This window comes from Myotis yumanensis, unplaced genomic scaffold (assembly GCF_028538775.1).
Source record: "Myotis yumanensis isolate MYYU_CA2020_CCGP unplaced genomic scaffold, mMyoYum1.0.hap1 SCAF_1, whole genome shotgun sequence".
Classification (NCBI taxonomy): domain Eukaryota; kingdom Metazoa; phylum Chordata; class Mammalia; order Chiroptera; family Vespertilionidae; genus Myotis; species Myotis yumanensis.
In genome coordinates, this window is record NW_027223752.1 from 106,715,242 (window position 1) to 106,730,137 (window position 14,896).

General features: G+C 39.1%; 1 protein-coding gene and 1 pseudogene across 1 annotated transcript in view; one reads left to right on the forward strand and one right to left on the reverse strand.

Annotated features, from left to right (window-relative positions):
• The window catches only part of LOC139010900 (coiled-coil domain-containing protein 7-like), a 61,688-nt gene that overhangs the window by 36,660 nt on the left and 10,132 nt on the right, over positions 1–14,896 (forward strand). Inside the window, exons 5-6 of the mRNA XM_070415992.1 lie at positions 1,314–1,400; positions 14,655–14,738. Coding sequence (XP_070272093.1) covers positions 1,314–1,400; positions 14,655–14,738 — 171 coding nt within the window. The remainder of the gene's footprint in view (positions 1–1,313; positions 1,401–14,654; positions 14,739–14,896) is intronic.
• Positions 9,829–10,152, reverse strand: LOC139019866 (large ribosomal subunit protein P1 pseudogene; annotated as a pseudogene).

Sequence of the window (14,896 nt, forward strand, 5' to 3'; positions counted from 1 at the left end):
TACCACAGCTGGGACACTCTCTGTAAAGAAGGTGGTATGGTATTTGTTGGCAGGAAGAGTCATAGTGCGACCTTTTATATTTCTTCATGGGCTCAGGCATTACTTCAAACTTTCCCAACCTTCCTAATGCGGGAACCCTTTAATACAGTTCCTCATATTGTGGTGACTCCCAACCAAAAAAAATATTTTTGTTTTTATTTCCTAACTGTAATTTTGCTACTGTAAACAATATGTAATTATATATGCGTTTTCCGATGGTCTTAGGAGACCCCTGTGAAAGGGTCATTGGACCCCCAAAGGGGTCGCGACCCACAGGTTGAGAACCACTGCTTCAAAGCAAGAGGTCTGCTGTGCCGTGTCAGGATCATGAGATCTTTCCAACTACACTTGCAGGGTCCACTAGAACTGACTTCCACTCCATACATTGTTGGCCCAGAAGTCCTTTTTAATTCCTGAATCCAAGTTATCCCTGCCACAATGCTAATTTCTCTTTCACCACTTTCACACATTTTTTGTCACTGGACCAAATTATTCGTTGGTAATTATAGGAAAAACATTGAATCATATGAAAACTTCGGTGAAATGGATCCAACCAGTATCCTGGTACTGCTGAAAACTTAACAATTTCTTCCTTGCATGTCACAAGGTCTCCATGCAAAGGAACCTTACAAAGCATTTTTTTCTCAATCTGATCAATGTCTTTATTCTCTTACCCATTGCTATCTACATACTTTATAGTTACAAAACCTAATGGGGAATTAAAATGTTCCCTGGTGAGTCAGTGCATTTCTGGCTCATGGTAAGTTTTTGTGACTGTACAGTCGGTGGTGTGGAACATGTCAGTTAGTGAAAAACAAATAAATAAACAATGAAACAAACAGTGATGTTCTATTTCATGAAGTACATCCCTACAGAAAGAGTGTGCATATAATGCAAGCCTGCAAGTAATTTTATGATCATAAATTCACTGGGATGATTTCAATTTCCATAAAAAGGATTTATATGGAATAAGTAGTGTTTAAGGAATTATGAGACATAGCTTCTAAAATGTATATCTGTTTTACCCTTTCCTGGTTATTTGGTTTTGGAAATATCACTAAAGGTCTCTGAAGATCAGCATAATATGGCTGACATATTTATTCCATCTGTTCCAATATATGTTTTCATGAATTTGCAATCAAGTAATCTCAACAAAATTTTGATATGCTGGATACAACCAACATATATGCACACTCATGGAAACATATATATTCCTGTGTAAATGATTTGTATGTAAATGATCACAATGACGTGCTTTTAAATCTATGTTTCAGTGGGGGCTAATGCAGAACACTCAACAGATGCACCTCCACGTGACATAAAAATGAGTCCACTGAAGATACGATCAATGGAACTCTTTGGTAAGAAGAAGAATTTAAAAAATAAAAGATTTCAGTTTATTCACCTTTTGGAATTGAATTAAGCCTGAAACTTAAAGAACAAAAGTACCTGTAGGTTACTATTACACGGAGAAACGTTTTGATGAATACCCTTCTTTAATGAGTTAAATTCTTGCCTTAAGTGCAGGCAGACCTCGGAGATACTTTGTGTTTTGTTCCAGACCATTACAATAGAGTGAATATCACAAAACACAAGGCACATGAAATTTGGGGTTTCACAAAGTGTATAAAATGATGATTACACTATAGTGAATTCTGTTCTTTGTACAAAAGCATTTTATCTACAAAGAAAATAATATATGTATTTAACTGAAAATACTTTATGGCTAGAAACTGATAATAACCATCTGAAACTTCACTGTTATAATCATTTTGATTATGTAGGGTGTTACCCCAATGTTGATGGCGGATGTTGGCTCAGACTGGTGGTTGCTGAAATCGGGGTAGCTGTGGAAATTTCTTAAAATAAGACAACAATAGAGTTTGCCATATCAACTTAATCTTCTGCTCATGTATGAGTTCTCTGTAGAATGCAAGCCTTTTTGATAGCATTATACCCACAGTAGATCTTCTTTTAAAATTGGAGTAGTACTCTCTAAACCTGCACTTCTTCATCAGCTAAGTTTAGGTAATGTTCTAAAACATTACTGTCAATTCATCAATCTTCTCAGCTTCCTTTCTAAGAGTAGATTCCATCTCAAGAAACCACGTTCTTTGATCATACATAAGAAGGTGCTCCTCACCTGTTAAAGTTGTATCATGAGATCACAGCAGAAATCTAGGCTGTACTTCTACAGGCTCCACTTATTATTCAAGTTCTCTTGATATTTCCATCACCTCACCATTTATTTCCATGATGGAAAACTTGAAATATTCAAAGTCATTTAGGAGGGTCAGAATCAACTTCTTTCAACCGTGTGTTACCATTGATATTTTGTACTCTCCCATGAATCACAGGTTTTGTTAGTGGCATAGATCATAATGGGTCTGAATATTTTACAACTTACTGAATGTTAATAATTTTTCTAAATATTTACAACTTACTTTGCCCAGATCCATTCAGCCATTATTATGTATGGTAGCTATAGCATTCTTTTTATTATTTTTACTATTATTTTTTTCAATGTCTAATGTTTTACATATGCCTCATTTTTCCCTTATTGACCCCACCCAGCTGTTTCCACCCCCAAGGGCAAACTACCACTACCAGTCTATATCCATTGTTTATGCTAATATGCATCCATACAAGTCCTTCGGTTGATCTCTGACACCCCCACCCCACCCAAACCCTCACCTCCACTGCCATTTGTCCCTTGATCTCTTTTTCTGCATCAGTTTAGGTTGATCATTATATCCCACATATGAGTGCGGTCATGTGATATTTACCTTTATTCCACTGGCTTATTTCGGCTAGCACAATGCTCTCCAGTTCCATCTATGCTGTTGCAAATGGTAAAAGTTTCTTCTTTATTATAGTGGCATAGTATTCCATTGTGTAGATGTAGCACAGTTTTTTAATCTACTCACCTGCTGTTGGACACTTAGGTTGTTTCCAAATCTTAGCTATGTGTCCAAATTGTGCAGCAATGAACATAGGAGTGCATATATCCTTTCTGATTGGTATTTCTAGTTTCTTGAGATATAGTCCTATAAGTGAGATCACTGGGTCAAATGGGAATTCCATTTTTAACATTTTGAGGACACTCCATACTGTCTTCCACAGTGGCTGCACCAGTCTGCATTCCCACCAGCAGTGTACGAGGGTTCTTTCCTCCACATCCTTGCCAGCACTTGTCGTTTGTTGATAGCCATTCTGACAGATGTGAGATGGTACCTCATTGCTGTTTGGATTTGTATCTCTCAGATGATTGGTGACTTTGAGCATGTTTTCATATGTCTATCAGCCTTCTGTATGTGCTCTTTCAAAAAATGTCTGTCTACGTCCTTTGCAAATTTTTTGATTGGATTGTTTATCTTCCTTTTGTTAAACTGGATGAGTTCCCTGTAAATTTTGGAGATTAAACCCTTATCTCAAATAGCATTGCCAATATGTTCTCCCAAGCAGTGGGCTTTCCTGTTTTGTTGATGGTTTCTTTTGCTGTGCAGAAGCTTTTTATTTTGATGTAGTCCCATTTGTTTATTTTCTCCTTAGTTTCCATTGTCCTAAGAGCTGTATTGGTAATGTTTTTGCTATGATATATGACTGATATTTTGCTGCCTGTGGATTCCTCTAAGATTTTTATGGTTTCCTGTCTTATATTTAAGTCCTTCATCCATTTTGAGTTTGTTTTTCTGTATGGTGTAAGTTGGTGTTCTAGTTTCATTTTTTTTCATGTATCTGACTAAATTTCCCAGCACCATTTATTGAAGAGTCTGTGTTGACTCCATTGTATGCTCTTGTCTCCTTTGTCAAATATTAATTGAGCATAATGGCTTGGGTTGATTTCTGGGTTCTCTGTTCTGTTCCATTGGTCTATCTGTCTGTTTTTTTGCCAGTACCAGGCAGTTTTGAGAACCATGGCTTGGTAATATAGCTTGATATCTGGTATTGTGATCCCTCCAACTTTGTTCTTCTTTCTCAGGATTGCTGTGGCTCTTCAGGGTCTTTTTTTTAATTCCTGATGAATTTTTGGAGAGTTTGTTCTAGAACTTTGAAATATGCCATTGGTCTTTAAATGGGGATTGCTTTGAATCTGTAGATTGCTTTGGGTAGTATGGACATTTTGATGATGTTGATTCTACCAATCCTTGAACATGGTATGTTTTCCCATTTGTTTATGTCTTCCTCTATCTCTTATTCCATTGTCCTACAGTTTTCTGAGTACAGGCCTTTTACCTCCTTAGTTTAGTTTATTCCTAGGTATCTTAATTTTGGGGTGCAGTTTTAAATGGCATTGTGTTTTTAGTTTCTCTTTCTGTGAGTTCATTATTGGTGTATAAAAAAGCTATAGATTTTTGGGTGTTAATTTTGTATACTGCTACATTGCCGAATTCATTTATTAGGTCTAGTAGTTTTTTGATGGAGTCTTTGTGGTTTTCTATCTATAGTACCATGTCATCTGCTAATAATGAGTTTTACTTCTTCTTTTCCAATTTGGATGCCTTTTATTTCTTCTCCTTGTCTGATTGATATGGCTCGCACTTCCAGTAATATGTTGAACAGGAGTGGTGAAAGTGGACATCCCTGTCCTGTTCTTGTTCTTAGGGGAAATGAACTTAGTGTTTGCCCATTGAGTATGATGTTGGCTGTAGGTTTGTCACATAAGGCTTTTATAATGTTGAGGTATGATCCCTCTCTTCCCACTTTGCTGAGAGTTTTTATCAAGAAAGGGTGTTGGATTTTGTCAAATCTTTTTTCTGCATCAATTTATATGATTATGTGATTTTTGTCTCTCAATTTGTTTATGGAATGAATCATATTTATTGACTTGTGGATATTTTACCATTCTTGCATCCACCTAATAAATCCCACTTGATCATGGTGTATGATCTTTCTAATGTAATGCTAGATATGATTTGCTAGAATTTTGTTGAGGATTTTAGCATCTATTTTCATCAAGAATATTAGCCTATTGATATCTTTTTGTGTGTGTGGTGTCTTTACCTGGCTTTGGAATAGGGTAATGCTGGCTTCATAGAATGAGGTTAGACGTGTGCCTGCCTCTTGAATATTTTTGGAATAGTCTGAGGAGGAATGGTGTTAGTTTTTCTTTGAATGCTTGGTAGAACTCCCCTGTAAAGCCGTCTGGTCCAGGGCTTTTGTGTGCTGGAAGATTTTTGATCAATGCCTCAATTTCTTTGGTAGCTATTGGCCTATTCCAGTTTTTTATTCTTCCTGATAGAGTTTTGGGAGCTTTTTCAAAAAATATGTCCATTTCATCTGGGTAGTCCATTTTGTTGGACTAGAGTTGTTTCTAGTATTTTTTCATAATCTTTGGATTTCTGTGAGGTCAGTTGTTACTTCATCTGTTTCATTTCTGATTTTGTTTATTTGGGTCTGCTCTCTTTGTTTCTTGGTGAGCCTGGCTAGAGGTGCATCAATCTTGTTGAACCTTTGAAAGAACCAGCTCTCAGTTTTATTCATCTTTTTTTGTTTGGTTTTTGTGGTCTTTATGTCATTTATTTCAACTCTAATCTGTATTATTTCCTTCCTTCTGCTTACTCAGGGCTTTTCTTGTTGCTCCCTTTCTAATTCTTGGAGTTGTAAGGTTAGATAATTTATTACCATTATTTATTTATTTATTTATTTATTTATTATTTTTTTAATTTTTTTGAGGTAAGCCTGTGGAACTATGAACTTCCCTCTCAAGACTGCTTTCACTGTGTCACATGGATTTTTGGATTGTTGTGTTTTCATTGTCAGTTGTTACCAGGATGCTTTTTATTTCTTTTTTGATCTCTATGGTAACCCAATCATTGTTTATTAGCATGCTATTTAGCCTCCAGGTGTTTGATTTTTTTCTCATTGTTTTTATTGTAGTTGATTTCTAATTTTATGCCATTGTGATCTGAGAAGATGCTTGATATGATTCTATCTTCTGGAATTTGGAGAGACTTTGCTTGTGACCCAATATGTGGTCTAACTTTGAAAATGCCCTGTGTGCACTTGAGAAGAAAGTATAGTCCATGGCTTTGGGATGAAATGTTCCTAAGATGTCAATTAATTCCATCTGATCTAGTGAGTCATTTAGGAATAATGTTTCTTTGCTGATTTTTTGTTTAGAGGATTTATCCAGTGGTGTCAATGGGGTATTAAAGTCCCCTACTATGACTTTATTGCCGCCAATCTCTCCCTTGATACCTCCCAGAACTTCTTTTATGTATTTAAGTCCTTCTGTATTGGGTGCATATATGTTTACCAGAGTTATATCTTCTTTTTTATATATATATTTTATTGATTTTTTTTTTACAGAGAGAAAGGGCGAGAGATAGAGAGTTAGAAACATCGATGTGAGAGAAACATAGATCAGGCGCCTCCTGCACATCTCCTAATGGGGATGTGCCCCCAACCCAGGTACATGCCCTTGACCAGAATCAAGCCTGGGACGTTTCAGTCCACAGGCCGATGCTCTATCCACTGAGCCAACCTGGTTTTGGCAGAGTTATATCTTCTTGTTGAATTGCTCCCTTTAGTATTATGAAGTGGTCTTCCTTATCTCTTGTTATGGCCTTTCTTTTGAGGTCTAATTTGTCAGATAGAAGTATTGCTACCCCACTTTTTTTTTTTTTTTTCAGTTCCATTCGCCTGAAAATGTTTTTTTCCATCCTTCACTTTCAGTCTGTGTGAGTCCTTTGCTCTAAGGTGGGTCTCCTGTAGGCAGCAGATATATGGGTCATGTTTTCTTATCCATTCAGCTACCCTATGTTTTTTGATTGGGGCATTTAATCCATTTTCATTTAAAGTTATTAATGATAGGTCCTTGTTTGTGGCCATTTTTACCTTTTATGTCTGCATGTCCACGCACTCTCCTTGTGTTCCTTCTTCCTTTCCTATTTCTTCTTTTTACAGCGGATGCTTTAGCATTTCTTGCATTGCCAGTTTGGTGGTTTTAAACTCCCTTCGTCCTTTATTGTCTGTGAAGCTCCTGATTTCACTGTCAATTTTGATTGTTAGCCTTGCTGGGTATAGTATTCTTGGATTCATACCCTGCTAGCATGACTTTGTATATTTCCTTCCATTCCCTTCTGGACTGATATGTTTCTCTTGAGTAATCAATTGATAGTCTGATGGGAGATCTCTTGTAGGTCACTTTCTGTCCCAATTAATACTGGGTTGGAGGGACGGGCTCACCCAGAGCAGGTTTCCTGCTCATCTCTCCTTATTCTGTTCCCCATTTTCCACAAATTCACCTTCCCCTGCAGTCTCGGTGACCTTTTTTAATTGGAAGATCCTGTGTACTGTGATTAGCAAGCAAAAGCAAGGAAGTCAAAAAGACAAAGCAACCACACTGCCTCAGACTTTCTTCCCCCAGCATTGCGTGGCTGTTATTGAACTTCAGGCTGCCTTTCTTGGCAACTCTCCCATGGCTATGGGATTAGATCTAGAGTCCCTCACTTCCAGTAGCCCTATGGGCCCTCTTCCACATGCAAGGGCTACATTGACCCCAAAGCCCGAGGAACTGGTGCAGTGCAGTCTCCCACTGGGATTCTAGTTCTGGCTGTGTGTGTTTCTCCCCACAGCCTGGATCCCAAATCCTACCACTCCCAGGTAACCTCTGACCTTTGTGTCCATGGATTGCCTCACCAGCTATCTTTAATTCACCAATTTTTGGTGGATGTTATTCAAATCAGCTGTTCCTTCTATTTGCTCTGTGAGAAGGTGCAGGACCCATTTGCGGGTTCAGCCACCACCTTGTCTCCCACTAGACAAATTTTGGCACCAAAGATTAGGGAGGCTAGAGTCTCGGTGATCCTGGGTTCCCACATGAGGCAACTGGTCCCGGGGCATTGTGGCTTTAAGGTCCCAGGAGGTATCCAAGGTCTTCCTGGGTGAAGGTAAGGCTGGGTTTCTGATCAGAGCTGGTCTCCCTTTCAAGATGGCACGGCTTCTGCAGCAGAGTGGGCTGCTGCAGGAGAGATTTCAGCAGTAGTAGAGGCTTCCCCGCCAGGAGAGCCTGGTCCGCCAGTCCCCAACAGTCCTGCAGAATATAACTTTCCCTCACTCACAAAGACAGACACTCCCTGCATGTCCACGCACTCTCCTTTTGCTCTCCAATTCACACACTATTTTGCTGAATTCCCTCCCATTAGCTGCCATCTTGGATCCACTCTAGCTATAGCATTTGAAATGTGCTTCTCATATAATAAAACTTGAAATTACTCAGAATTACTCATCTTCACACATGTGCTTCAGAAGGGATGTAGTGATGGCTGGTGTGAATCATCATTAATCTCTATACCCTTCCCCTCAGAACTCTTGGGTGACCAGATGCCTGGTCAATTTATGGCAATCTATTGTAAAGATTCTCTTTTCTGAATGGTAGGTCTTAACAGTGGCCAAAATACTTAGAAAATTGTGTTATAAGTAGATGTGTGGTCAAGTGGGCATTGTTGTTCTCATCATAGAGCACAGACAGCGGAAACTGAATGTTGATGTGAAGGGTCCTAGGGTTTTTAGAATGGCAAATGAGCACTGGGTTTAAAATAAACTCAACAGTTGCATGAGATCTTCATGATTTTGTCAGCCTGTTATTTGAAACCCTGGAGGCAGTCACTGACTTTTCCTCCCTGGCTATGCAATTTCCTATTGCCGTTTTATTCAAAAGGAATGTTGTCAAACTTACGTTACCAAAAGATTATATACCATTATTATTATTATAAAACAGTGTTAGACTTTTTATCCATTCAAAGTGACAAAAGGGTATTAAATATAAACATGGGCTAGTAAAATTTCAGTTCCCACAATTAAGAAAATGTCTTTTTGTAAGTAATCAAGTACTTGATTACTATAACATAATATATAACAATTTTATTAATGAATAGAATTTTTGCTTGTCGGGCAAATACAGGAATGATATTTTCCATTTTAGCAGACTGGTTAAGGAATAAACAAATTCTGTACTAGCTTATTAATCTAATGACATTTATTAATTCAGATTACCTATAATTTTCCTTTTAAGATTTCTCTTGACAATCTTTCTACAAGGTTCACAAACCCTGCTACCCATTCAGAAAAAAAAAACACAAAAAAAAACAAAAACAGCTTTAGAACAACTCAATTTCATGTTTTCTTCAAAATCTATTACCACACTTCAGGCCTCCTATTACCAAATCTACATAATTTCTTTACAATTATTTAGAATTCTTGACACTTAAAACCTTAATTTTAAGTGACAAGTAAGTAATAAATATTTCTCAGAGTTCCACTAAACTCACATTTTAAGAGATATATTTCAAATAAAATAGAAGACATATTTATTAACAGATTAAAATCTACCCCCTAGATTCTCTGTAATAAGAAGCCAAAAGTAGGCCAACTCAGATTAATTAAAATTTAAGTATAATGTTATTTCAAAATACCTAGATATTTAAAAAATGTTAATGTTTAACCCAGCAAAACTCCAAAGTTTTCAGTTACCAAATACTTTACTATTTTCTTTCTTCACAAAGAGGGAGTGTCCCTCCACTGACACTTCTTCAGCTTGCCCTCTAGGAGATAAACTTGGGGAGTTTAAAAGGTTTATTTTGCATACTTTTCTTTCTGAATAGAATGGAGCAAAGTGAAATCTTGCATATTAGAAGAGATCTTATCCTATTTCAAAACAGAAATAAAAGCAAGCCCTAAAGTAAATGAATGAGTACTTCCTAAAGGATTGACTGGAACATTAGCCTTAGAATCTTTTTTTTTTTTTAACAGAGGTCAGCTTTTATTGACTATGTTACAAAAAGAGATAGTTTAGTCAAAAAGACCAAAGCCCATGTCATCATCAGACTCCTTAGATTCTTTTTTCTTTGCTTCCACTTTCTTCTCCTCAGCTGGAGAAGCAGAGGTGGAGGGGGCAGGACCTCCTGCTGGTACAGCACTGGCTGCAGGGGCAGGTCAACCAGCCCCTACATTGCAGATGAGACTCCCAATATTGACATTGCCCAGAGCCTTTGCAAACAAGCCTGGCCAGAAAGGTCCAACTTTTACACCAGCTGCTTTCATGAGGGCATTTATCTTATCCTCAGTCAGGGACTAGTAGATGCAGGCGAGCTCTGAGACTATGGCCATGGTGAGGGTGAGTGCTGGGCAAGCGCTGCCAGAGTGGTACTAGTCACCAGATGAAGTCTAGCCTTAGAATCTTATCTCACACTAACCCAGCCCAGCAAATGACCTGTGGTCTGAGTGGCCAAAGCCCAAATAGCAGAGACAGAGAGGATCTCCTGTTTTCATAAAATGGTGAGGTGTGAACTAAGTCCCCAAAAGTGAAGAGAGCAAGCAAAGAACATCTGTAACCAAAGTTACATTACAGACAGAAAACTCTCACTAGCTAAGCATTTGGGGCAGCTGGTGCCTTGAGAAGAAGAGCAGGGAGATACCCAAGATTAAAAATTCTCAGTAGCTGCTGGGAAATTCCTGTAATCCCTGCCATGAGTTCAGCTGCCCATAAGCAGCTAGGGCCCTCAGCAACGTGGGGATGACACATCTTTAAACAAATCAAACCCAACAATAAAGAGACACAAAACAACTTTCAGCAGAGACACTCATGTAAATACTAGAGGTCTAGTGCACGGAATTCGTGCATGGGGAGTGGGAGAGGGGCTCCCTTAGCCTGGCCTGCACCTTCTCACCATCTGGGACTGCTGGTTCCTAACCACTGGCCTGCCTGTCTGCCTTGTCACCCCTAACCACTCTGCATTCCTCCCTCATCACCCCTACCCATTCGCCTGCCTGCCATAGCACCCTAACCACTGGCTTGTCTGCCTGATCACCCCAACCACTGGCTTGCCTGCCTGATCATCCCTAATGGCCTCTACCTACCTGTCTGATCACCCCTAACAGCCTCTGCTTGCCTGATCACCCATAACCACTCTCCTGCCTGCATGATCACCCTTACCCATTCACCTGCCTGCCTGATTGCCCCTAACCACTCTGCCTTGCCTGCCTGATCACCCCTAACCACTGGCTTGCCTGCCTGATTGTCCCTAACCACTCTCCTGCCTGCTTGATCACCCCTAACAACATCTGCCTGGCTGTCTATCACCTCTAAAGGCCACTGCCTACCTGCCTGATCGCCAGCAAGAACTCTGCCAGCTTGGCTGATCGCCCTTAACTGCTCAACTGACTGCCTTATCACCCAAACCACTCTGCCTGCCTGCCTGATTGCCCCTAACCACCACTGCCTTGGACCCCGCCATTGCAATTTTGTCTGGAAGGACGATCAGAATGACGTCAATGTCATTCGGCTATCCGGGCAAATTAGCATATTATGCCTTTTTATTATAGATATATAGACATACAAAACCCACAGACAAGAGCTTCACACCATTCTCCTTGTCTGCCCAGCCACTGAAACCTTAGACTGCCCTGTATTTAAGAGAAAACACTGAAGCAGAGCCATGTCTCTTGTCCCAAAGCTGGTCAGGCTATGTGCTTGCAGATTATGCGAGGACCACTGGAGGTTTCTTGCCACCTGGAGCTGATCAGGCTCCCCAAGACAAGAGGCAGTAAATGCCTCCCTTGCCATACACAATAAATGCACCCAATGCCTTACAAAGAAGCCCAGGTGAGAGACAGCAAATGCCTCTCCTGTTGTACAAAAATGCTTGATTCAACTTAGGTCTTAGCTGAGTTGATGGGGATTGCTGGGGTTGTGGCTGGGACATGAAACAGGAAAATTCCTGGCAGCACTGGAAATAAAAGTTCCAGACCTCAGCCCCAGAAACCCCCAATCCAGGCAGCAAGTGGCATCCCTGGTGGTTGTATCTGGGTCACCAGATTATGAAACCAGACAAATAATGGGTCCAGGTTAACTGTCAATATTTGAGCCAATTAAGCAGAGGTACGGTGGAATCATATATGAGTGTTTATTCCAATAATGCTGGCAGTATGGAAGAGCAGCAGGTCATCCACAAAAATCTGCTCTGAAATCCCCTCTCCCCCTGCATAAACCAGCTGCGTATATTGGGTAGGACAAAGATTACATGGGGGAGTAGGCAAAATAAGTTAAGGATGAGCATAATGGTTAAAGATTACAGGCAATGTGTGCTGGGGGTGGGCTCCTCAGGGTCTCCATTGTTTGGGCAACAAGATTGTTAATCTTTCTATGATAATAGGCAGTTCTTACCTCCCAGATCCCAGCCAGATCAGAATATGATTTCTTTACTCAGAGGAAAACAATCATGGTTAGCAGAGCATGATTAATATTTCTTATAGCTAGCCCCAATATTCTATATATGTCCCTAACAGATTCTCTCACCAGTAGATGTTAACAGAGGAATCAAATTTCTGTCACCCACGCGAGTCAGTTTTTTGGTGTACCACTGAATATAGAATTTTGAGAAGCCACAGGGCATAATGAAATGTGATGAAAGGCTTTATTATGTGGAGTTACATTCCTCCAGTTGCAAAGTACCATCCCCCTTAAGCCAGTCCTGAAAGAGGGGCAGCTGTGGGCTCCAGCAGACCTAAAAACAAGGACAGATCCCAGAGCTTCCAATCCATGTTGCAGCCAGTTGTAGATCACAACCAAGCTAATTAAAGTTCATTAGTTCATTGTGTGTAGGTCCACATGTCCATGAGTCACTGGCCAAGGGGAGTGCATCCTGTGCCATAGGAGAGCCAGGAACCCAGTGAGCTCATCTGATTCAAAGCTTAAATATTCAGGTTTGACCTACTTGCAGTGACCATGCCCATTCTGGCCAGCTGTGATGGACAGCAAAGCATTTTCCCTTGCCAACCAGACCTATTGGCCATGCCTCGAACCTGCCTTTGCCCAGTCCCTTGCCCATCAATCAGCGGGGAGCAGACTCAGAAAGTATTAAATGCCGCTTTTAGGCAGATCTTTATAAATGGCATGCTTATATTATCTGGTCTCTCATTAACTCCTTTACTCTTAAATTATAAATAGGTTATTTCAACAGCATCAGTATGAGGTACGCTAGAAAAATTACAATGCAACAGCAAAGATAATTATGGACATGTAACCATAACAACTGTAATACTAATGGAAATATTTGACATTTTGTGAATTCCAAAATGGATCTCAGATATGCAAATGCTGTTGGAAAGAGGGACCTAATTAATTGCTTGATGTAAGTTTGTGGAAAATATTTATTTAGTAAAAAATGCAATATTTTCAAAGAAAAAAGAAGGTTCGGTTAGCATATTTCATCAAACAGAGTATCAACCAAGAGACAAAAATTTATATTAAAAGAAAACTAATGCAAATTCTGGTGTTGAAATGTACAATGAATTGAATTAAGTGTGCACCTTGGAAAAAAAAAGTACCTCAAGTTTATTATTACATGGAGAAATTTTTTATCAACACCTTGCTTTAATTAGGTCAATTCTTTCTATAAGTACATTTATACCTGGATATATTTTGGGTTTGGTTGCAGAGCATTGCAATAGAGTGACTATCAAAAAACAAACAAACAAAACAACAACAACAACAAGAAAAACAAACAAGCAACATGACATTTTGGGTTTCCAAGAATGTACAAAAGTGATACTTATACTATATTGTAGTATACCATGGTTATATTCATGGACTCAAGCATTGTGCCAAAACAAGGCTTCCAGTCTATGATATCTACATTTCCATCTCAATTCCATTTGCAATAAATTATTATTAGTAATAGTAGTATTATTACACAGAAAATTTACCCAGTTGCCGATTCAGAGTCACAATAGTTATAAAGGTTTTTTTGCAACATGCACTGTTTCAACTAAATTTCATTATAGTTTTTCTGTAATTGGGCCTAGAGAGTTGTTTCCAAATCCATCAAAAGGTGAAAATCACCTAAAGACACAAATGTAAAGGGACTCAATACCAATGCTCACAATATTGCAAATTACCCACATTATTCCCAGCTAGAAGGTCTAGGTGCTTTTAACACTAAAGAGGGTGTAAGCTTTACCTCTGTCCACAAATGACCTGTTATTCTTTTCCAAAGCTAGCCAATGCGTAACAGTTTCACACCTATAGAATGAAAAAGAGGGTGAGGACATGGATATATTCATGGAGAAGTCTAAGAATTCCTGCCTCCTAGGAAGGTTCTGTGACTAGGATGACCATTGTTTGCAACCTGACTTGGGGAATACTGTTCGGACTTGCACCAACTAGGTTTATCCTTGCAATAGAAACGAGTGTGTGTGTTTTAGTTATGTTATTAAGATAAACTCTCTAAGATGATGGAAATTTGCAAAACAGCGTGTAGGTTATGAGAAAAGACCCGTTAAAGAATTATGAGACATCAGTTTGTGATTGAATTTTGTCATTAGTCGGATATGAGACCTTGGTCAAATCACTGAACATGTATAAGCCTCTGTGCAATGAGGGTTATGTGATGGCTAATGTCTGTAAGGATTTTAAGGTATTTATTTCAGATACAGATACTTCAGTACAATCCATTTCCAGTGAAAAAATGCTATTAAGGGAGCAGTAGTAACAAACACAATTATACATAGAAAGCAATACACACACACACACACACACACACACACAGGAATGCACACACACGTGTTAATATTTGCCTTTAAAGACTGATTTTGAACTGCTTATTCTATAGAGACTGATACAGAACACTTACCCAGCGATTTTGGAAGAGGTATAATCACTGGGGAAGCCAAGAAACAATCAATGCACCATGCTGGTAAGAACAAGAATATTTCAAGTCTAGTTATAGTACCTATATGCTATTTTACATAATAAAACTTCTCCGCAATTTCTTCCTATAATTACTAGAATGCTAGCAGTTACCATCAACATGTACTTAGATGCATAATTTCTGTTTTAGGATTCATCTCCTTA